The 24,923-nt window shown below is 41.3% G+C and overlaps 1 protein-coding gene across 3 annotated transcripts in view; it reads left to right on the top strand.

The window, feature by feature from the left end:
- GATA6 (GATA binding protein 6) overlaps positions 1-24,426 on the top strand; it is a 34,183-nt gene extending 9,757 nt beyond the window's left edge. For all 3 annotated transcript variants that reach the window (XM_035125182.2, XM_035125181.2, XM_035125180.2), the window contains exons 3-7: positions 6,478-6,647; positions 13,179-13,304; positions 14,892-14,979; positions 15,066-15,175; positions 23,539-24,426. In XM_035125182.2, the coding sequence (XP_034981073.1) occupies positions 6,478-6,647; positions 13,179-13,304; positions 14,892-14,979; positions 15,066-15,175; positions 23,539-23,712 (668 nt within the window). In that variant the 3' untranslated portion in view covers positions 23,713-24,426. The remainder of the gene's footprint in view (positions 1-6,477; positions 6,648-13,178; positions 13,305-14,891; positions 14,980-15,065; positions 15,176-23,538) is intronic.
- Positions 24,427-24,923: the final 497 nt, after the last annotated feature.

Here is a 24,923-nt window from a genome sequence, read left to right as displayed (position 1 = left end):
TCCTATATGTTTTACATTAAATTTCCTCTATTTTTTTTTTAAAAAAATTTGCTTCCTAAATTTCTGTTGAAGTTCTTAATAGGGTAAAAAGTTCTATATGAGCTGGAAGACTCCTGTCTCCCCAGCTCCCAGTCTTAGAACAGCTTCCAGTAAATGTAACAAACACTTGAGTGACTAAGATGGAGTAAATGGGCCATCTCAGTGCCAGGCAGCTTCCTCTGTTACTAAATTGTGCAGGACCAGAATTTTGTTGGTGGGTGGGTGGGGGATAGTGTTGTTGTGTTAAACTTTATATATTCCGCATGCAAGTTGGCATTCTGTTAATTGTTCTTGCAAGAAAATTAATTTTAGATAAATATTTTAAAAACTTCAGCTATGTCTACAAACACACTGCTCTGAAAAATGGATTGAAATAGTTTAATATAATTTATTGACTGTTAGTGCTAAATAAGCACAGCTCTTTTTGGAATCTAAGTTGTGTCCATAAGCATGCCTGCTTGCATGCTAAATACTATGTTAGACTGCTTAGATGGGGCATACCAGCCTTGATTTTTAAGCAATCTATCAAGCAAGTGAACGCAGTAAACAGTACTGCACCTTGCAATGACAGCTGCAAACAATGCATATTAATATAGATTCCAGCTTGGGGGCATTGAAAGAATGAGGATCTCACAACTTATTAGCTCAAATAATTAATATTAAATTAAGTGCAACCACGAGGGATGCATAAATTGTTACCCGAAATCTGTCCACAGAGTAAATTTTTGATCTGGATTTTAATCATTATACAAAATCATTGCTAGTTTATGAAATCCAGAATTCTAACGTACATTTTAAGAAAACAAATAAGCACAAAATTAATTTGGTTTTTTAATGGGAATAAAATAAAGAGTGCATTAATTTAAATTTTTATAAATGGCTAAATTATTTTTGTGCTGCTATGCAAGATACATGGAAGCAGACTCCACTAAATCCCATTAGGTTTATTTCCAAATAAACTATTTAGTATACATTTATTCTTGACAGCAGTTTCTCACTATTTAAAAAATCAATTTTGATGGATAAACTTAACCTATGGGGTTGAATATTATGGGTGGAACTTGGAACCAGACTTAACTGCAGCAGACTACTGAAATGTCCTAAAATCTCCCATGTCCATGTAAAGTGAGTGGTCTACCTGAGAAATTTGTTGTGAGGACAACCAGATAAACTTCTGAAGCATTTATAAAAAAATTAAAATAATTTTTAAATAAATTTTTATTTATAAAACCTTTTTTTATTAAAGAAGAGGAGGAGATGGACGTCTTATTGTCTCGTATAAACTCGTTTTCTTCAGGATAAGACACAGCGCGCGTGTGTTATTTTTTTTCATGGGGAGTGATCTCACTGTTTGACTCCAGTGTCCTTGAAGCCGTGGCACGTGAGGCTTGTAGTGCAGAGATGAACAGATTTTTTTCCAGGAGGTGTTCAAAAACTACAGGCTGACGTTGCACCAGGAATGAGTCCTGGCCTGCTGCGATTTTACCTGCTCCATTTCTTATCCTTTCCAAAAGACAAGATCTTTGGGAAAGCGGGGGTGGGTGGGCTGGTGTCTCTCGCCCCACCAGGATTTCGACTCCCCCATTCTTGTCGTTAAACACGAATAGCAATGGCTCCTTTGACATTTACGAGGTCCCTTTCACTTTCTTGCGTGCGCAAGAGCAGAAACCTAGGGCTGCAAAGCAGGTAAAGGACAGGAGAGGCCGTTGAAACAGTTTCAAGCCGGCGCTATTTGCGCAGGCTTGAAACAATGGGGGGAAAGTTACTTCAGTCGTGCCCATTTTCCAGAGGTTTCTCCTAAGGCAACGATCCGGTGACTTTCAACAGTAATTTCAAAGTAGGAAGAAGCAGGAACAGCATTTCTCCAGTTCCTCTCGGTAGCAGGGAGATTTTATATGTGGGGTTCGGGTTCTGCTTTCTGGAAACCGTTTTGAGAATTAACCATGGATTCCCAGAAAGATTGAAAAGCTTGGATATTATTGTTTCTTGGGGGTGGGAGGGAGAAGGATCATATATTCTCTAGATACGGACTTATCTTGCGGTAATTGAACTTTTGTGATAAAATCAGACTGTGATCAGCAGCAGGCATACTTGGCGGGTGCCTAGGGACACTCAAAGAGGACGGCTTGCCTGCTTTTCCCCAAAGGTGCCATCAATTTACTTGAAATTACCCCCCCCCCAAAAAAATCTGGTGGATCTTAAAATGGACAGTGTACTCCTAAGCATATCTATTCACAAGGAAGTCCCATTTAATTCAATGGGGCTAATTCCCAGGAAAACGGATATTTGATTGTAAGCTAAGAAGTTTTGTTTTGTTTTTTTAATTGCACGGACTTCTGTGATTATGAGCTCCGGCTGGCAGATTGGTTTTAGCATTTTATTTTTTATTTTATTTTTATTTTTTCGGTACAGAGTTGATCGTTCCAACTCCCGCTCGCAATTCGCATCCACTTCGATCCCATAAAAACCTCTCAACTAGCAGCTTAAGTCCAGTTCTGTCCTAGCTCTGTCCTCTGGTCAGAAAAGTAGTCTGAAGCCTGCCGACCTTTGCACAGAGGCAAAACCTCCGATCTTTTGCAGAAGCTTCTCAGTCTGCCGCCTGGCGCCTGCGCTTTTCCACAGCCCCCTTTTATTTCGGTTCCGCAGGTTTTAGGGGGGGGGGGGTTGGTGGGGGAGGAGAACGCCCCCTGGGATTTGCCAGAAACCTTCAAGATCCTCTCGAAGTCGAGGCACGTCCCGTTCTCCAGCGAAGTACATGGATTTTTTGGGGGGGGGGAGACGACGACGTTAGGCTTTCGCAGCGACTTAATCGTCCCCCCGCCCATTGATTTAAACGGAGTTTCCTTCCTCTTTCCAAAGAAACTGCTTGGGGGGCTGAAGCCCCTTGCAACTCAGCGCCAAAGGCAAATAGTGGGGATTTCAAGGGAGCCTGGAGCAGCTTGTTCCAAAGCATAATTAAATCACCGATTTCAATGGCATTTTATTAGAATCAATAACCCGCATTTATATATATTTTAAAAAATGCATGCCATGTTTTATTGCACTTGCACATTTATGTTGGACACCGCCTTGATATTTCACGAGGCGGTCTATAAAGGTTTCTATTAATCAATAAAGGCACGCTCTCCTTGAGGGGGAAGCTGCACTCCCGTGTAAATTACTCCAAATATGTACTGTACCCAATGTTGACAATAAATTCCAGCGCATTCAAGGGGGCGAACTCCCCATTAGGTGCATGTATTCTGGGGGTCACTTACGCGGCATTAAGAACCACTGAACTCTGAGGGACTGACTTCTGAGTAAGCTTGCACAAGATCGGGCTGCATGCGGATCCCTGGAAATGGGGGGGCGGGGCGGACACCCTTGTATCTATATATCTACAAAGAAATGCGCTGGGGAAATTGAGGCTTTTAAAATCGCGACAGGGAATTCCCAGCCCTCGAGTTAGGGTCGGGAACACGGAAGATGTTGTCCTCCGTTGTAAACCACGCCATTCTTTGGCTTGGATTTCAAGGAAATCCGGAGCGATCGCAGAAACTGAGTTATTAACGTTCCAGGTCGCGATCCCAGCAAGGGTCTAAGATAAGAAGTAAAAACCAATGAGCGCGCGCGAATTGTGAAGTGACTCCGATTTAAATCCCTTCAGAGAGGAGAAGACAGGGACAAATTAAAATAAAAGGTGCTTAAAGCGGCAATCCTAAACGCACTTATTCTAGAGTTAGCCCCGTGGAGCAAGTGCAGATTTACACTTTTGAGTAAAGGCACCACTCCTAAGCATTGCACCGCAAACGCACCGTGTTCCTGGGCGAGTCCTGTTGTTTTCCCACTTGGGTCTCCATCCTTACTCGGAAGGAAGCCTATCTGAAATTGCCAAGGCTTACTTAGCATTTTGCGCAGCGTTTGCTGTGAGAACAGCGCAAAAGGTTGCTGAAGCCAGAAAGCAAGGCAAAAACTAATTCTGCTGGATTTTTAAAAGCTTGCTTTGAGTGATCTCTTTCCTCAGCCCGCTGCCTGAGCCGATCCGTCGGAAGACGAGATAGTAGCTGGGGAATAACCGCAAAGGACTGGGGGGAGGGAGGGGGGAGGGCACGACCGCCTTCCTGCCTGCAGTTCTCCTGCCTCCAAGGCTGCTGGCTCAAGTTTTCCAGGGAACACCCAGATTCAGCAAATGCTGAATTTGCCTCCCATTTCTTGACCAGAGCGCCTGACTTGGGTGGGTGTGGGGAGAGGAGGAGGAGGAAGGGGCTTGTAGCATTGCGAAAGAGATACGTGACCTTCCCTCAGGCTGCTGTGGTAACACTCATCACTGCAATCCTCTCTAAATTGGAATTTTATTTTTTTTAAGCCCCAGTTGAAAGGATCATGTTTTAAAAATTTGCTGTGAAGTAAAGGCAGGCTTATTGTTTCTGAATGCAAGCAGGAGAAGTAGGGCGGCAGGATCGATTTACTACTTTCATTATTGAACAGGACCAAGGACATGCAAGGTCAAGATGGGAGAATACTCTGCAAATTTAGTGTCCAAGTAGATGGTTATTGGGAATGGGAAGAAAAGGGAGCCGGTTTCATCTCGGCTGGCAGGACTGTTCTCTTGCAGACAGACCTCTATGTCCCCAACCTAAAACAGCCTCTCAGTAGTTCCAGGCACTGGAACCAGACCCAACAGCAAGGCCAGATAGAGGTCCACTCTCTCCCCATGCCTACTCGGGCAACATGCCTACTCTGGGTTCATTGATCATCTCATCTTGCAAAGTGATATACACCACCATCTGCCCCCCTTTCAATTAAGGCAAACAGGCCAGTCTTTGTGTGAAGAAATAAAAGGTAAAGGTAACCCTGACCATTGGGTCCAGTTGTGACCAACTCTGGGGTTATTGGCAGAGGCACAGTGTAGGGCTTCCGGGTCATGTGGCCAGCATGACTAAGCCGCTTCTGACGAACCAGAGCAGTCCATGGAAACTCTGTGTGTGTAGGAATAGGAAGATACAAATTTGACACCAGCAATGGCAATACTGTATATAAACTAGGAAGAGAACATTTTGGTCTACCAGGACTCTCTTGCCACTGATATTAAGGTGGCTGTAAAGGAATGTCAAAGGGAGGCCCCATAGGTAAACTTGATTCACACCTTAAGTTCAGCTCTGCTCCTTTGGGTCTGATCATTCAAGCCCCAAATGATCACATTTGGACTCTTTGGGGAGTTGCAATTCAGTTTCAACCTGGAGCCTCCCTTTAAAATCACCACCATTTTGATTGTTTCTGCTTCTTATTTATCACCCCTGCCCCCCTTTCCCTGACAGGATACTCAAGATGGCTCACATATAAAAATGAGAACAGCTAAAACCAGAAAAACCCAATTGTTTCTTTGACGCTTGGTGCTAAGTTTTTAAAGGGTCACTGAGCTTATTCTGCATACATCCCAGCTAAGAAGGTCCGGGTGGGGGTTTGTGTGGCTGCATGGGAACTGTGTGTACACCACTTTGGGTTCTATAATGGAAAAAAATGGTGTGTGTGTGTGTGTGTGTGTGTGTGTGTGTGTAAATATACCTGCATAGTACTGTACATGGATATGAAGAAGATTCACATCCATTTAAATTTGTGCCACTATAAAATTGCTAGTTTTTAAGATGCCGCAAGAAGTCTCTGTTTTTGCTCTTACAAATGACTCTGGGAACTACTTTGGGAAAGTGTGCTGCCTTGGGGTTTTAGTGTCAGACTTAGATTGGGAGAGAGAGAGAGATCTGGGTTCAAATCCCCTCCCATGAAGCTTTATTTGGTTGATCTTGAACCATTCACTACCTCTTACCCGAACCTACTTCACAGGGTTGTTGTGATTGTAAAATTAGCAGGGGGAATAGCTATCTACACGTTGCACCTTGGAGAAAAGCTGTTATAAATATAATTAAAGACATTTAATTTGCTGAACTTCATTTGGGGGGGAGGGGAAGCTCCACTGGTTTTAGGCTTCTGAGCAGAATCTGATCCTAACCACTTTACTCAGAAGTTGATTTTATTCTCTTAGCTCAAAGAGCTTGCAACCAGACAGCATATGTGTGTTTACTTTTAAGTAAATCCTGCTTTGCTCATTGGTACAAACTCCCCCGTAAACTTGGATAGGACGACTGCAGCTTCTAAGTGCATCTAATGTGCACTTTGAATCATTCGGGGAAAATATGGGTTGATTGGGGGGGCTGCAGGATGCACTTGGAAATTTAGTGTGGCTTTTTTCACAGCTGTTTTGACTGTGATGTTAATCCATGGGGTGCAATCCTTGGCCACTGCATGTGATGGGACTAGCCACTTTATGTCTTTGGGGAGGAAGAGCAATCCAGCTGATTTCTTTTTTGAGATTGGAGAGGGGCAAGATAACTCCAAAGCAGTCAGCTGAGACTCTGCATGACTGCCAAGCTAACTCAGCCTCTTTGCCCCTCTCCGCTACAGAGCTTCTGGAGGATCTCTCTGAGGGCCGGGAATGTGTCAACTGTGGCTCCTACCAGACCCCCCTGTGGAGAAGGGATGGAACTGGCAACTATCTCTGCAATGCTTGCGGGCTCTACACCAAAATGAATGGACTTAGCAGGCCTCTCATCAAGTCACACAACAAGAGAGTGGTGAGTAGTGGGGTGAGTGAAAGATTGAAGGGTCTTTTTCTTGTCTCCACCCAGATCCATGAATTCATTGATCCTCTCCCCCTCCTGCTTAAACATTGCAGTTCAATATTTTTCTATTGCAAAACAAGATGCCTGAAATCAATAGCCCTGTGCGGATCCATGGTATCAGAAGAACCACAACTTCTTGCTTCATTTTAAGAGCTACTTGCTATGTGGAAGGTTCACAGTGACAAACAGATGGCAATTAAAAAACCCCAAAAATCTCAAAGCAGTTACACAGTTAAAAACATTCTGAAAGAAGTTGTACTTTAAACTTTTGCACTGCAAACAAACGTCTTTTAAAAAATCAAAGGTTTGAGGTTTTGGATTTTCGTCCAGTTCTGTCATTCATTTAAAAACTACCTAAATTAGGCTGTTTTATAGAAGTAGCCAACTTGAACTTGGATTTAGCAATGAAATGAAATGATTGAAACATGGCACTCACAGGGGGTGCAATCACACATACATTCTTTTGAATTTTAACTCAGTAAGCTTTATTTCTGGGGAAGATATATGCAGTAAGACGTACTACAAATCTTAAATGCATGGGGCAAGTTCCAAAAGCCTATGTGGACTTTAGACGTGTTTTTCTCAATATGGTCAGTTGTTTAGCAAAAAATAATAATGAAGGAATCCTCACTAACCATGTAGTGGGATTAAGTCTGGGATGCAATTAAATATTGCCAATGCTAGGAAATTAATGAAGCTGCTTGAATCCAATCTTCATTTTTCAGGATTCTTCTTCTTCTTCCTCTTCTTCTTCTTCCTCTTCTTCTTCTTCTTCTTCTTCTTCTTCTTCTTCTTCTTCTTCTTCTTCTTCTTCTTCAGGATGGGGAATGGCCTAATTGTAGTTTTGGTATATAGACAGTTGTTATCTGTTTGGTTCTGGTAAAAGAAATCCCCCGGTTACCTTAAGCATTTTTTACCAGATCATAAGGACTATGAGGATGTACTGTGTTTCAGAAACAAAATTGTGATCCTCACTGCTGTCTAATAAGCCTTGAGATTTTTAGGGCTGGATTTTCAGGAATTCAAAGTATGTCAGTGCGCACTAGGAGTAGAAACCACTAATTCTCCAGAATTAAGCAATTCATAAAATATGTTCCCCAAACATTCCTGACAAGTTTCTACTTTGTCATCATTAAAGTTTGACCCAGGAAACAAATATATCCCAAATGCTGCCATTCTTCATTGAGGGATTAAAGCACAATAAAAGCAATTTAGGAATAAGATTTTCACTCCATGAGAATGGCTGTTAAGGTTCATGAGTTGGGGTGTTGGGAAGTAAGGGAGCCTAGGATTCTAAGTTGCTTTCAATCATTCATTCATTTGTCACTTTCCTCTGTGGAAGTGTGTGTGGGGGGAAGGCAAATTAATGGGAAGACGCCTTTAACTGCCTTCTACCTGAGAGTTTATCCTGCTACTCCATCCCACTAAATTTCGGGTGAGACTTGGCCCAGAATTGACCTCTGGGCAGAGGGACCAGTACACTAAAGCCTCACTCAGTCTTTTGATGTGACCATTTTGGGGGAGGCTTTGGGCTAAGAGGCCACTTTCCACCTTTCACCTTCCCCTCTCCTAGGTAGTTCAGGGCTAGTTTCCGCTGCTGGGGGTTGTTTCTTGGTGTCAAAAGGACATATGCATGTGTCACTTATGGCCAGAGCCAAGTCTGAAGGCTGGTGGGGGGTCATTTCCAAGCACACACCCTGCCAGGATTTTTATTGAAAGGCTGAAGGTTCTAACTCTGCTGTCTTTCCTCTTTGGGGCTCTCAATGTCTAATTTATACACACACTCCTTACCACTACCACCCTCTCTCTCTCTCTCTCCCTGGTTAATCAAAGCCAATAAATTGAGTGAAAATTTTTATACTGCTTGATTGTAATAAAACAAAATGTTACAAAACAAAATGTTGCTGTGATCAGTAAAATACTGTTCACGGCACATATTTAAATACATTCAAAAGATAGTGAAAATCAACAATAAGCCCAAAAGATATGTGTTTTAATTTCAATTTCTACATTTCCTGATAGACTTGCCTAAACAAAAATGTTTTAAGCAGGCACTGTAAAGAGTTTAAGGAGGGCGCCTGCCTGATGTCAGTAGGAAGGGAGTTCCAAAGTGTTTAAGGACCAGACATGGCTCATTTAGAGCCAGCTCTACATATGGGCACCGTGAGGGAGGGAAGTGTATGTACACAGCACAGCCTCTCCTGTCCTCCCCAAGCAAGCCAGCTGCTCTCATGTACACTATCCTTGCTTCATGTTGAAGTAAGATTCTGTATGGAGCTGAGGGACCGTCATCTTGTTGTCTCAAACAGCAAAATGCATGCCCTGGCTCTGCTTATAGCCAAGCTGATATTTAAAGAGGTTGTGAAAAATCCCATGTCACAGTCAGACTTTCCCCCTAGATGCCTCCAACAGAGTAAGATGAGATGTGGGGAGGGAACTACCGGTAGCAATGGTGTAGTCCAAAAAATCAGGGTGTGTTAGCACAATATTGTGTGTTAGCACAATAACCAGTTAATTAGAGAGACCTGGTCTGAATAGAGACATTTGATTCTTATCTCATGATAAAGCTATTTTTTAGCCATCTCAACCCTTGCTTTTTCCTGTAAGTCCAATTGCAGGCGTTAACAGTCGTCAACAGGTTTACCACACCTATCAGCCAACCAGCATTCTGAGTAATACACCTTTCCACCCTCTCACTATATATAAGGGTCTGGTGACTTCTGAAGAAGTGTGCATGCACACAAAAGCTCACACCAATGACAAACTTAGTTGGTCTCTAAGGTGTTATTGGAAGGAATTTTAAAATTTTGTTTCACTTAATTAGAATCTGAGAACAGTGAACTCATAAGAGGGTAGTGTAGCAGTTAGGATGTTGGCATTTGGCTGGGATTTAGGTGATTTGGGTTCACAAACCCTTTAGTCTGATGCCTAATGACCTGGAAGTAAAACCCAGTAAGCATCAACAGAAGATCATCACAAAGTTGAAATGCAGCCTTTGACTATTAAATAAGAAATGCACACCCGTTGCATGGCGTAACTAGCATGAATTAGGGATCCTATCAAAGGGGAAATATCCAGCCTCTGAGGATTTCCATCTTTCTCAGATGGCTTTTAAGGGTTATTCAGTTACCCTGGATTGTAGACATTGCCATTGCTTCACCAACTTCCACTCCACTCCATCTCAACTCATCCTACCACTAGGTAACCAGAGAGGGATCTTTGGGGTATTGGTATTCTCTTACCTGTCTTTCCCCATGGAAGTTTACCTGGCATCTACGATCAGGTAAAGAACATTAAAAAAAACCCATAATTTGAAACCTCATTTAGCCAATGACTGTTTTACACTACACTATCTATTATTATTCCAGCTAGTTTTTGTATTTTCATGTTATTTTACATGAATGTTATGTAAATAGCCCAGAAAAATACATTTGGAAGGCAAGAAATTATAGCTAACTAATAATTAACAGAAAGACTTTTCAAATTTTCCTCCCTTGCAACTGGAATATATTCATTTTCCTCCCATATAAAATAATGTGCTATTAGAGATTTTTGATTTTTTTACTATTGCATTTTACTTAATCAATACTCTTCTTATTTAGGCTATGTCATCTCAGCCAACTATTACAGATTTTGAACTGCATTTTGTTTATGTTGTAATCCTGATTACCATAAATTTAATCAATGCTAATCTCATTTAGGCTGCCTTAAGATGACACAATCTTTTCAAATGCAAACAAACAAACTGGGCAAGGTAGACAATGAGCTTTTAAAAGTCACACTTTCCTCACCTGATTACCATCTATTCAATGGTGCCATCATGGACAAAGGGCTTTTCAAAGTTAAAAACAGGAGGAGTTTTGTAGCTAGTTAGCTACCTAATTTCATCAAGTAGGGCATAATCTAATTAGGAGGAAGAAAGTCTTCCTGTGTCTCCCCAATAACCACATTACAAGAATAAAAAATACCTCTATTTATTCCAAATAAGTGAAAAGGAAACGAGTTATTTCATACATCTTTTCTTTTATATATGGTCATATATTTTTAAGAAGACATGACTATACTGTAGCCCATTTAATGGAAATAATTTGTACATTTATTTTAATAGCTTCCAATATTATCTAATTTATATGAACTTTAATGTTGTACCCTAGAACTGCCACCTCAAAACATTGACAGATAATGAACACATTGACAAAACTATTTGATGATCATTGTTGAGAAACATTGGTCAATTTGCTCCTGAGCCATTGGAACAAATGGAAATCCTGGAACCATAAAAACTAGAAATATACATTTTTCCAGAATGAGTGCTGAGAATCTAATATTATCCTTAGAATAACACAATTAGTAATAAAATCATTTTATGTAATAATCATACAATTCTGTGATTCTCCCCCCTTACTGTCCCTTCTATCTGTTAAAAGTTGCTTAAGAATGCATTTCTGTTATAAAAGTGACAAAAGATAAAGAAACAGTAATATTCTAAACAGATTTTGACAATGGTGTTTTTTTTATGTGTCGCTTGTCTCAGTAGAGCCAATGGTTAAAAAATTTCCTAGCAAACAATGGCAAATTTTGCAGAAAGAAGGGTGGGTGGAACGTGAACAAATTCATTTTTCCCAGGGTGTCATCATTTTACAATCTTGGATGAGAAAAATACATATTTCTGTAATGGATCCCCCCCCCAAAATGTGTTAGTTTGTAAATCTATAGTCAGTCAGTCTGTGTTTTTGTAATGTTTGAGTACTTGTGCAAAACAGCAGATTTATGATGTAGCTGAAATTCTTGCCCATGATTAATGGAAAAGAGATCACTTGTTACAGGAAATTTTATAACCCCTTCACCTTCATTTCACATGTTTATGGGAGCAGCTTTACTTATGATCTATGGTCTGTGGTTGTAAAGCTCTTTGTTGTACGATTATTTCTGATGTAGAGTTGCCTCATCTTGGCTCCAAACTCCACTGAAGAGTGCCATAAATGACTTGTTTATAATATAGGCTGTTCTGCTATACATGAGTTTACTGACACCCCCTTCCAAAAAACAACAATTAAAGCCCACTTCTGCAAAGGATTTTGGAATGTTAATTTTTCCACATAGCTCTTTGCATGAATTACTGGAAGGTGATTAATATATTCAGATGCTCCCAAAACACTTTTTTTGGGGGGGGGGGAAGAGCAGGAAGAAGTGGCAGAAACTGAAACTATAATGGTTCAGGAGGAGGGGGAGCAAGATGTTTTAGTTTTGCTTCTTGGTGGGAACAGAGACATAAAAATAAGTGGCTAGCCAATTTACTGGAGAGCTGAGGGGAGAGATGGGAGTTTGAAAAGGGCACAGAAAAATAACACAGTGCTTTTCAACCAGTGTGCCATAGCACCTTGGGGTGCCTTGAGTGATGGTCAGTGGTGCTGTGGGCAACACTGGTCTTTGCCCCTCTTTCCTCCCTCCCTCTTCTGATGCCCTCTTGCGTCTCTGCTTCCCCAAGGCTTGTACAGCTGTTTGTTGCAGTAGCGCTTGCTACAAGCTCCCCAGGCGAATGGTGCCTCTGGGGCTGGCCAGGGGGTGCTTCCCAAGGAGAGGGGAGAGGAGAGGAGGCTGAGGGAATAGTCCACAACGGAGGGTGTTTGAAAAAGGGTGAGAGGCTGCCAGCTCTGCAGGCAAGGGGTGACATAACTGGGCTCCTGACCCCCATAGGGGTGCCGCAGGAAGAATGTAATTGGTCAAGGGAGCTGTGGATTAAAAAGGTTGAAAACCTCTGGCCTAACATGTTAAAAAATCTTATTCAGGGGCACAACTTTTCCTTCAACCATACTGTGTAACCAAATGAATTCCCATTGTGCCTTGGTTGAGGTAGAATCCACAGAACACGTTTTACTAAGTTGTCCCTTTTATAACGATTTAAGGCAATATATTATAACCCCATATTTATCTTAGTTTAGTTCCCGACTAAGAGAACGGCAGGCAGCATATTTGCTAAACAAGGCCACTGGGAATATAACCTTCTCAGTGGCTAAATTCCTCTTCCTGGCGCCCAAGTGTCGGAAACGTATAATCGAATGCCTTCATGTGGGTTACCTGTAGGAGGTTCAGTAGCGCGGTCCTACTTCATTTATGTATCCTTCTGATGCCTTCAGTTTTATATTTTTATATTTGTACTGAGAAATGTTTTTCTTTCTGACTATCAGTCGAATAAAGTGGAACTTCCTTCCAAATGAATTAGCATGGTAGAAAACATAGCATTGTGTATTTGAGTGATCATGGAGAATATATTTTTGAAATGTGTTGGCCCATTAAACCTTTGAGACTCTTTACTTTTCTACCACTTAATGGTCGGTCTGTCTGTCTGTCTGTTTCTCTCTCTCTATTTCTTTTGAAGCCAGTTTTGTGGTCTATACACAATCCTGCTACTGCTTATGTGCAGAAGAGCTCTCTCCACATGTCTTTGTATTGATCTGGCGTTCCCTTGTGCTTGCCTCTTAGCCTTCTTCGAGAAGAGTGGGTTTGTCTTGTGCCAACTGTCACACTACGACCACCACCCTCTGGCGCAGGAATGCAGAAGGAGAGCCCGTATGCAATGCCTGTGGCCTGTACATGAAACTTCATGGGGTGAGCAGCTACTTCATATTATCAGGAGCTATTTCAGTCCTTGCTTGATGCATGCTTAAAGGCCACTCCATCCAGCACACCATTCCTGAGATGGAACATGCATTTCGTTTCACAGGAGACCTAAGTCCAACTCTGCTAGGCAGGTGAAAGGGGTTTGGGGTGGGGAGAGCTTCTCTTATCCCTCCCAATTTATTTATTTTTATTTTGCATGTATGCAATTGTACTTAGCTATTAAATGATAGGGGATGTCAATAGAGAAATCCCATGTCACCACGTCTTGTCACAGCCCATCATTTAATGTTCCAGTAAAGAATAATTTAAACAGAAAACAGAAGTCACTGATTGCTGCTACTAACAGGTCTTCGGTATTATTTATTGGTTTAGTAGTTGGTAAATTTATGAACTGCTTAATCGAAGAGTGGTTTCAGTAGTGTACAGATATAATTGTAGATGAAGCACAACCAAAAATCCACAGAACAATTAGAAAAAACGAATATACAGTACATAAAACAATCATTACGGTAGAACAAAGTTAACATCAGTTACACATTTAAAACAAATATAGCCAATGAAATTATGTGTTGGGATAGGTTTGCCAAAACAAAAAAAAGTTTTTATTAGGCATCTAAAGCAAGATAGCGAGGATGCCTGCCTATTGTCGAGTCAGGAATTCCAAAGCACAGGTTCTGCCGCATTAAAATATCAACTTCTTTGCAAATGTGGAACAGACATTACGTGGCACTTGTAAAAGTGCAAAATCTATTTCAGAGAAAGGGAACAGTCTTGACTTTGAAGGAATAATTCGCTCCAGTGGTTCCCAATGGGTGGTCTGCCTGCCCTAGTGGGTCTGCATAACCCACTCAGGGTGTCTGTGGCACCATTCACATACCAAAAACTACGATAAAGATATCAAAGTTTTTAAAAGTAGGGGGTCCATTGGTTCAGCTTTTGAAAAACAGGGGCTCCGCAGTACTTAGCAAATTGAGAACCACTGGTTTACTCCACATGTAAAACATTCTAGCCACATAGAAGTTCTTAAGAGTGCAGACAATTGGGAGAAATGACCTCAAGTTTGGGGGGAAAGGCTTTTGATAAGAAAGGCTGCAAGTTTGATGGGAAAGGCCCAACTCTTGAGTAGATGGATGAGAAAAGGTTGGACTGTGTCTAGCCCTGTTCCCAACACAGCCGCCCAAAAGGAGACTACCATTCTACCATCTTCTTGAGGATGCTGAATATGGATAAGGTTTATAGGCCTAAAAGATCCCACACACATATGTACAATGCAGCTCTATATCTGCACAGAACACAATGTCCATTGCAGAATCAAGTGTCACTGTTTGCCAGCCAGATTAAAGAATAATAATCATAACCATATCCTATGGCTGCTCCTCTGTGTACATATGGGGTGTCGAACTGGAGAAAGGAAAATAGTGAAATTTTACATGAATAGTGGTTACATAATGAATTAAACATGTCCTAATGCCATTATTTTCACTGTAATGTTGCTTATAGTAGCATGTCTCTAATGTATCCAAAGAGAAAACAAATTTCAGATTTTTTTAAATTTTGGGGGTATTGCATTTTTAGGTGCCCCGACCCCTTGCTATGAAGAAAGAGGGAATTCAAACCAGGAAACGAAAACCAAAGAACTTGGCTAAGACAAAGTCATGCTCGGGTAAATATAATCAAAGAGTTTGTGGAGGGACAGAGATTTGGCCATTTGGAGAACGCAGAGTTCTAACCTGGGTGCTACCGTTGCAGGTAATAATAGCAATAATGCCGTTCCTATGACTCCAACTTCCACGTCTTCTACGAACTCAGATGACTGCCGAAAAAATGCTTCCCCTAGCACACAAACCACAGCCTCAGGGGTAAGTGACAAAATAGTATCCATGCTTGCAAGCGAGTAGATTTCTGTGGCGCACGTTATCTCCATTTTTATCTTATCTAGTAGAACAGTAATCTAAATAAACTTTTCAGTTAGGGAGCTGATACTGGATGGGGAATATCTGAGGAAATTACCTATCAACGCAAACACAATGTAAAACTAAAGTACTTCACAAACATCTTTATTAAGTTACAAGGTTTATCTCTTATTTATACTGTGCTGTATCCTATCTTATATTGTACAATATATTGTACAATAGGCGTTGGCCCTGATCCAGGCTGGGGTGATCCATGGGCTAAAACAAGTTTCCGCTTCATAAAAGCTGTATATTCTGAAATCCTTCATGATCAGCAGTCCTAGCAGGGAGTTGGGTCAGATACACAGATACAGTATTGGCAGAAATCACAGTACTGAAGCTCTACTTGTAGTCCATCTCCCCACTCATGGGTCCAGTCTAGGAAATGCTGCCTTTTCTGATGGTGATGTATTTGATAGGGAGGTAAATGAGCGGAAGATAGGTACTTTTACTTCCAATGTACATTTTATTTCAGCATTGAGTACTGCAAATACCTTGTTGATAAGGTTAATTAAGTGAATATAATCCACCTTTGTGAGATAATGATGGAGAGCCGTTAACGCTCAACTCACTTTATACAAGTGTATGTCAGGGCTATCAAGCATTTAAATTAAAATTGGGTGCTTGGTTGAACATCTTCCTTTTTCACTGAGTAATTAGGGTGTAATTCTATGCAAGCTACTTGGAAGTAAGTCCTGCTCAAATCAGTGGGGGTTACTTCTGAGTAGACCACGTACCAACTCAATTTTACGTTTTGATACAGTTGCATATTGCTGACATCTCAATATGTATGGCTCTTTGAAACATTGCTCCAGTTTGCCTGTCATGATAAGCCATAGTGAACGGTAAAAATATAGGCTCTCTGAAGAACAGTTTAGCTAGCTGATGATTTAAGCAATTTCCAATAGGAGGCTGTGTAGTACCTATCACTGGACCAGACCCAAAAGGGAGCTGAGGCACAAACAGCCGTTTCCTATGGAAAATGAGAAATATTTTTTTAGCAGTGCCACTCGCTTTACCCTTCCATTTTCTCCATAGACTTAAAAAAAAACCCAACAAAGTTTGTTTATAAAGCTCTCCAACCTCCTTTATCTGTACTGGCTGTGCAAAAGGCAAAAAGAACTCTGTAATCCCAGCAGAAGAATGCAAATAATGTCAAGACTCAGTTGAATGCACAGCTGAACTCCAAGCCCTGCTTTACAGCGATTCAGAGCCTCAAACTTCAAAATGCAATTGCACCCCCCAAAACTACACGCATCCAACTGCAAAAATGCCCAACATTTTGGGCAAATTTGCAAATAAGTCTACCTCTCTGTTGGGACATTTCTCCATTGGCTTTGATTTTCCTTCAGAAAACACAGTTGCAATTGACCATTCTGCAGAACATCAAAACTCTTTCCCCTCTCAGCTTTTTCCTGCTCATGGGCAGGAGGAGAACCCAAGGAGCCAGATGAAATCCAGCTGTGGGCCATATCCGGCCTGGGGGTTCATCACCCTTGATCTAGGAAAAAAGGGCACATTTCCTAAGTACAAAGTATTGCTGTTTCTGTGCTGGAATTTGGGCTCTATCCCCATAACAGAAGCGCGACTCTGAGAGGAGCTGTTGGGCAGTGTGCATTAGATTTATATCCATTGCACATTCAGCTGTACTGTATATGTATTCCAGCCATGTCCGTTACTTGGAAATAGCTTCATTCTGGCTTCCTTTTAGTTAAATAAGCTCCATAGCTATTTGTCTTATGATCCTTGGTTTCAGTGTCTCTTGTTCTCTGACCCAATTCCTTTTATTTGCTTCACTGCTCAAATATGCAGTTACATTGTGAAAGAGAAAACATGTCCTCCTGCAACTGTTATTATGGATGGATGGACATTTACTGCACTTCTACAGTGCTGCTAGCTTGGCCTTGAACTGGTTGGCCTTCTAGTTATGCTTCTGAAAAGCCAATGTGACAAGCCAATGTGTGCTAACTTGGACTTATGTTGCACCGAGTTCCAATGAGTTTACTCCTAAGCACATTTACTAGGAGGCAAGCCCATCTGATCCCCATACCTGACTTGGTTAGAGGCTTTTGGTCCTTTATTCAGCACGGGAATACTAGTGTCCAACTGGTATTTGCTGGAGAAAACATGTGATGTACAGAGGAGAGGTGCATATTTCCAAACATATACCGTACTAGGGAGACATGGATATTCACAACATTTGAGTATGTGGTCACCGCATGTTCCTGAGGACTAGATTATGTCCTTCATATTTATCACACCAAACACCAACCAAACATAGGTAGTGCATCAAGCAGGTTGCTTTGTTTGGGCATTCCCAGCATCAACAGAGGTTTGGATTTGATGACCTTTTAAGTCCCTTCCAGCTCTTTAATTCCAGGGCTGCGTGCACACCATACAATTGACTTTCCCCAGGAATCCTAAGAACTGTACTTTGTTAGCTATTGGCAATTGCGGTTCTGTGGGGTGGGAGGGTAAACTACAGCTCCTGGGATTCTTTTGGGGAAGCCATGGGCGTTAAATGTGTTTTAAATGTATGCGGAGCATGCCGTCAAAAGTGCAAAGCATGCTATTTTTCAACATTCAGGGCAAGCTTGTGGTTTGCAATACACCAACAACATAACAAATGCATCCACCAGCAGTTCAGGCCCCCTAGAGAGACTTAACATTGCCAAACTACACAAAATACAACCACACTGAAACACATTTGTGGAGTTGTGAAACACTTGCTGGGGCATAGCTGTCAAGTTTTCCCTTTTCTCGCGAGGAAGCCTATTCAGCATAAGGGAATTTCCCTTTAAAAAAAGGGAGAGCTTGACAGCTATGTGCTGGGGATTGTGGTGGTGGTGGTGGTGGTGGTGGTGGTGGTGGTGGAGCTGTCAAGGTCATGGAAAATAATGGAAAGAAGGAATTATCCTTGATGCTGGTGAATGGCTTTAAGTGCACAATGGTGTGTGTGTGTGTGTGTGTTGGTAGTGGTAGATGAAGATAAGAATAGTGACCAGGACGAACAGCATGATGAGAAATGTTTGTCAGAGCAGTAAGAAACACAGCTGTACGATTGTTTGTTTTGTTTGTTTGTTTCCGGGACTAAAGCCATTGCTACCTGCTTTGATTTCTGCAGAAAACACACAGAAGTGGGATGGCAAGAGATGTGTGGGCACAACTTTAAACATCCAGATGCACCTGTCTGGAAAATCTGTTTTGTCTAGATTTTCCAGATACATGTACACATTTTTTAAAGGCTCATGTACATATGACTATTGCTTTTGCACTTTTTACACATCTGCTTCAAGAAACCCTACTGTATGTAGCACTAGGATTTTCCACAGCAATCATTAACCAGTAGCATTGACCTAACCCCCCAGTATTTGCTAATGCAAATCATGTGAAGATGAGATGATGCAGTCCTACCTATCGTGCCCCTGATTGGACTATAGAAATGGAAGGGACCCTTTCCATAGAAATGTGTGCATGCTTGAATTATTGCTTTCCCAGGGCTCACAGGTCACACCCATAAATGGCTTTCTATAGTGACTGATTCATATTGCCTCATGGTAAGGCTGTTTTGTGATTGTAGATGTTGGCCACACATGGAGGATGGAGTTAGTTACACATCCTGGGCTTGCTCCACCTCTTATGTCTGTGCACCTGGCCAGATCTGTTCCTTTGACTTCCATACGTTCAACTAAGTTCTGAATGGGGGACTTGCTGAAGGAGCCTTGGGCGACCAGGGCTGCTCATTGTAGGGAAAAGTCTATGTGAGTACCACTGGCTCTTCCTTTGAATCTTTACTGAATTTGTGGAGGTCAGAAGGTGAGAGCTGGGTTCGTGCACTGGTGTTGGCAGGAAGCAAGGCTGCACTTCACTCCGCACACCTGAGCCATGCACACTGAGGCGGTGGGGACGGGAGACACTCAACTAGTGCTCCTGTCTCTCATCCCAATATCCTTCACAGGATGGAAGTAGGGATAGATAAGAAGGGTGTCACGTTAAAAATGCTGCAGATGATAACCCACCACGAAGCCACAATACTAGTACTTCACTCACGATCCTCCAAATACACTTGCTAGTTAAGTGATTGCAGTAATATTTCATTTCTGCAACTTTCCATACTTCTTATCTCTGGCAGCATAGAAAATTCCAAATTGGCACAAAAGAATATGAAGACTTTTTAGAAGACTTTTTCAGTTCACAAAAAGGGAATTAATCAATTAGAGAAAACACATTCCTTTGCTTGTGCAGAAATGATTCATTCGTCTTTTCTAGACAACGGTGCCAAATAATTCCAAGCAATGTAGAGATTCTTGGGTTTGCATGTTGCAACCACCTTCTTCAAACCCCAGTGGATATTTTCTATGAGGTTCAGTATAGAATGCTTAGAATGATCACTAGCATGTACTGTATTTTTCCATTTACTATAAGACTAATCCCCCCCCAAAAAAAATAATGTCCAAAATTTGGGGGCTTCTTATAGATGAAAAAATACGGTACTTTCCCTACCATTTTTCCCACACATTCTATATTTATCTTCCACAAAAAGATGTGTCTCCTGTAATAATGCCACATCAGCTTTTAAGTTTTTTTAAAAATAAAGTTTATTGAGCACCTGTTTCCTTTGCTAGAAGAACCTAAGCTCTTAACACACCATGTAACAAATTTTAAAGTCATAATAAATCTATTAAAGTACTGTAAGTATAATATATCTGTCATCTATAAGTATAGGACACATTACTGTTCTCCATCTCAAAATCTTCTAATGCCCAGGCATAAAATACAACTACTAAAATCCATATTACTCATAAATGAAAAGGCAATATATTGGTAACTACGTTAGTAGAAAACATTCCAAGCATTGATAGTACAATGCTAGGAACTACAATATCCTTATAATATAGATATCTATAAAAGAAATCCATACCAGGCAAACATATTAAGCATATAATTTGTGTAGACTGACACATCACATCTGTAAAAACTTGAATAAAGGTCATTCCCCCCTCAAAAAAAAAGGTAGAGGGGGGGTATAAAGAAGAGTAAAAAAACAGTGCATATTGGAAGAGGGAAAAGGGGAAATGAATCTTAAAAAAATAAAGTCACTATAATTTCCATATTAGATAGCGTATCTCACGTGCCTCCAGCTCTCTTCTCCCATTTATATTCATACCACAAAAAATAGAACACATCTGAACCTAGTAATGCATTTAAAATATGAATATTGATAAACCCATGTATTATCATGTATATAGAATAATATGGGACTGTGCCTCTGCTTGTTCCCCATTTGTTTTCAAGAAAACAAACCCGTGTTAAGGGACTCAACTACAATGGCAAAGAAAAAACGCTTTATATGCGTTGTTTATGCATTCTAACACTGTGACACCAGATGGTGCTGTGGAGTTCTGTTTTCGCTTACCTGATTTCTCATACAAAGTTTACAACACGTTTAACTGAAACGCTTCTTTGATGTGTCTTTGAGAAGAAATAGGGGCACAACACAGAAGCGAATACCAAAAGGTTAACACAACAGATCCTTTCCAAACTCCCTTCTTGCTGTACTTAAACTTTGTTTTGAACCACCGTCATTGTCAATCCCTGCTCCCTAACCTGGTGCCCTCTAGATGTTTTGAACTACAACTTACTTGCAGCAGCCATGGGAGATGTAGTCTACAGAGCGCCAGGCTGGGGAAGGCCACACCAGGTGCATAATTCATTAGAGCAGCCTGCCTGTCCTTCCCCACTCCCATTTCTTATCTCTTGTCCCAAGGCCAGCTTCTGGAATTCACACTGATACTGTGTTTTGAATACCCACTGCCAGTTGTCATGTAGCCCAGCCAGCCCCATTTTCTGTCACGCACAACCACACTCTGAGCTGTGTGCACTGTGCCAGTGATAAAACCACTCACATGTTTTCCTTGGGCCTAAAATAGGGTTTGATGTTGAATTGTGCTTTTAAAAAAAGCAGAAGGAAGGAGGCTCGAGGCTCATGCAGTATGGTTATAAGACAATTTTGGAACACCTTGCTAGAATACATTATTGTGAAAAGAAAATCAAAAAGATTGGGATGGCTGCAGCTTTTTAGGGATTCTTTTGTGAATAACAACAAGTTGTTGTTGTTGCTGTTGTTATGCTCATTGGAGCATCTGACTGAACATTTTGTTTGCTTGTCTGTTTAGTTAATTAACTACATTCACATTAACAATAGGACAGAAATAAATACAATTTAAGGCCCTTACAGATAACAACTGGTATAAAATTCACCACTTAAACAGGCTTTTTGAGAGTAAACCTATTCAATAGGTGCCGTAAAGACAGGAAAGATTGTGTCTGTCTGACCTATAATGGGACGGGAGAAGGAGGGGGATTCTGAAGATTAGGTGCCGCCACATTAGAAGTCTGATTCCTACATCATAGGGAACAGACTTCCTGATGAAATGGTATCTACAGGGCACCTTCTCTTGCAGAGTACTGTGCTTGACTGTGTACATAAGGTACACCAGTGCTGAAGGAATTGCACTGCCTGCCTATTCACTACCAAGCCAAGTTTAAGGATTTGTTGTCTACTGATAAGACCCCATATGGCTTAGGACCAGGCTATCTAAGAGATAGCCTTTATAGAACATCCCATTAACTGAGATTGTCCTCATCGGCCCCAGCTAGTCACACTGCTCCTAGTAGAGTTATATCTAATGGCGGCTTGAAGACCTTGTCTGTGGTGCCCCCCCCCCAACTGTGAAATTACCTGCCTTTAGAAATACTCCACACATATATTCACAAATATTCACACATATATCCTTAATGCCAGCTTTACTGACCATTCTGAATTATCTTTTTTGCCTGGTTCGCACATCATGCTAAGCTAAACTATTGCTTAGCCGAAGAAACCTTGGTTCCAGCCCATAGTTAGTGAGGAGGGGGCATAACCACGAGCCCCATTTCAGACAATACTTTGGTTTAGTTCACCACATCATGTCAATAAAAAATACCAGGAATACTTATGCAGTCCTGCTAAGCTATAGTTTGGGTTTAGTGTGATGTTCAAACCAGGGCTTACTGCTATTTTATTGTACTGGTGTTATTTTGTTAACACCTGGTTATTGATAAATAATTCTGAATAAACCAATGGCTAGATGCTGTTTCAGGAGCAGCAAAAAATGAGGCATGGAATCAAGAGTTCCCTACACAGAGGGAGTGAGTCCGTTCTCAGAGAACTGGTGTTATTAGCAACTGAAAGTTTTCATTGGCCTATAATAAACTGATTTATCTGGCCTGGCCTGTAGAGGAACAGCTTCGTGAGCCATTTCTGACTGAAAGGTGATGTGTGAATGTAATGTATCCAGTGCTTTTTTCCTGGGGGGGGGGGCAGGGGTACGCATACCCCTAAACATTTTGTGAATCTTACGTTTGGACTCATTGAGGGTCAGTATTTCAATATGAGTAGGAAAATGAGAGTACCCCCAAACATTTTTCAAAGAAAAAAAAAGCACTGAACTTATCTACAAGCATTTGTTGTTGTTCTCGAAATGTGAGTCACGTGCTGTGCATATACCTGAGTACCAGTTCGCAGAGAGGAAAGGGAAGAGGACTCCTCCTTTCTTGTGGGTGCAGGGCTGGGAGATTAGGGACACCATTTCCATAAATAAATAAATAAATAAAATGTTTTGAAAGATGCATTTCTAAATTCAGCGTATGGCTCCTGAACTCCCTGGACCTTGCACATCTGCAGGAATATCACCAGAAGGGAAATTGGAGTTCCTGGGTACTTCAATCTGATTGAAAAACGATCTTCCCACTTGAAACATAAGATATTAAACCAATTTTGTTCCTTTCCCCATAATGATGCACCAAACAGAAGCGGCTCTCCAACCCTCTTGATAATTTTGAGATAAAACCCAGGACACTACTTATTTCACCTTTGAAAACTGCTTACTTTGCACACAGGTCCAGAGTGTGCAGTCTGGAAACATTTTGCTTTTGTGTAAAACCTAATGAATTAGGAAGCAGCAATGGGGGGGTGGATGGGCTTTGGGGCCTTACGTGTGCAGATCTAACCCAAAGACACTGAACTGATTCACTTCATGCATGTTTCACGCCACTCCTTCAAACTGAATGATGTTCTCATCACTTCTCAGCCTAATGGGTGGACGGGTAGTAATTCCTGTGATTGTGTCAGCAGTCACCCAGCCTGGGCAGGCAGATTTGCTTTTCCTTGATAAATATGTGCTGCTTTTTACAGCTTTTGATCCCTCCTTGCTTTCCTTCTTCTGCAGGCAGTTTCTTCCGTGATGTCCGGCCGGGGAGAGAATGCCAGCAGTCCCGAGACTAGCACACTCAAATATTCCGGCCAGGAAGGGCTGTATTCAGGCGTCAGCTTGACCTCCACTGCAGAAGTCACGGCCTCTGTGAGACAGGATTCCTCCTGGTGTGCCTTGGCTCTAGCATGAAGTGGTGATGAGTCAGTGGTGCTGGATCCATGCACTGGGCATCAGCCAGCCAGCGACACTTGTGGTTTTTGTTTTTTTGTTTTGTTTTGTTTTGTTTTGTCCCAAGAAGCCGTGACTATGATGACAAGGCCATTCCTTGCCAGTCATTTTTGTGCCTTGATTCTAACGTGTGTGCGCGCGGGAAGGGGGGTGGTTTTTTTTTCTTCTCATGGTCTCATTGCCCAGGTCCTCAGCTATGCAAGACAACCAAGGGAGTCCAAACCACTTCTCTTAGCTCAACGAGGAGTGCCCATCTGCACTGTTGCTACATCTTCACCACAACCACCAGTGCCACCTTGTGTATTTGTGGGTTGTGTATTTTTTCCCCCATTCCCACTCTACCAACATCCAAGATCGGATTGGTGTTGATATTATTGTAAGACAAAATAGGCAAAGCTTGCATTATAGAGCAACACAGAAGAGCTAAGCAACAAGTGAGCATATATTGAACTTGAGAGTTCGATGCAATCTCCTCTTGCATGTCAGTGTTTCAGCTAGTGCCTTCCACTCACGACATGCCCCCATATCTGAGTAGCTTTTCTGAAGCAGACTTCCAATACAGCCTAACGAAGGAAAGAAACACATTTTTGTAAAAAAAAAAAAACCTTCTCCCATTAGAACTGGCTATTGAGAACTTTTGTTTAAAATATTTTCGTTGTTGTTTTTAACATATACTGTGATGGAGGAGGCAGAGCGTCTATGTTGTGGCTGAACTGTTTGTAGTCAGTCAGAATTTGTAAACAGGGTAGCATTCAGATTTTTCCCCCTCCCCCTTCCATATATACAATAATTTTGTTTTTTTATATTAAAAAAGTGCAATTTGTCTTGCAGCAATCAGTGTTAAATCATCAGCATAAGATTTAACAACAGTTTTTTATATGAATGAATGGAATGAATGTAAACATTTTAACTTAATGGTACGTAAATAATTTAAAAGAAAAAAGTTAACTAAGCATCCTTTTGTTGCAAGGTTTTTTTTTTTACTGTAACAGAAAACATTCTCCTGTGTTTCTGATTTATAAAGTACAAGTTTCAAGAACAAACGTTTTCTCAGGAAAAGAAATTGACCCTACCTGTCTATCTGGACATGAGCTTTTATATACACAGTCATCCCCAGTATCTTGCCACGGAATAAAGTATGTGCTAGAAGAATTATCAGTTGCAGTGAAACT

This window comes from Zootoca vivipara, chromosome 8 (assembly GCF_963506605.1).
Source record: "Zootoca vivipara chromosome 8, rZooViv1.1, whole genome shotgun sequence".
Taxonomy (NCBI): Eukaryota; Metazoa; Chordata; class Lepidosauria; order Squamata; family Lacertidae; genus Zootoca; species Zootoca vivipara.
Note: the sequence above shows the minus strand (reverse complement) of the source record. Positions and strands in the feature narration are given on the sequence as shown.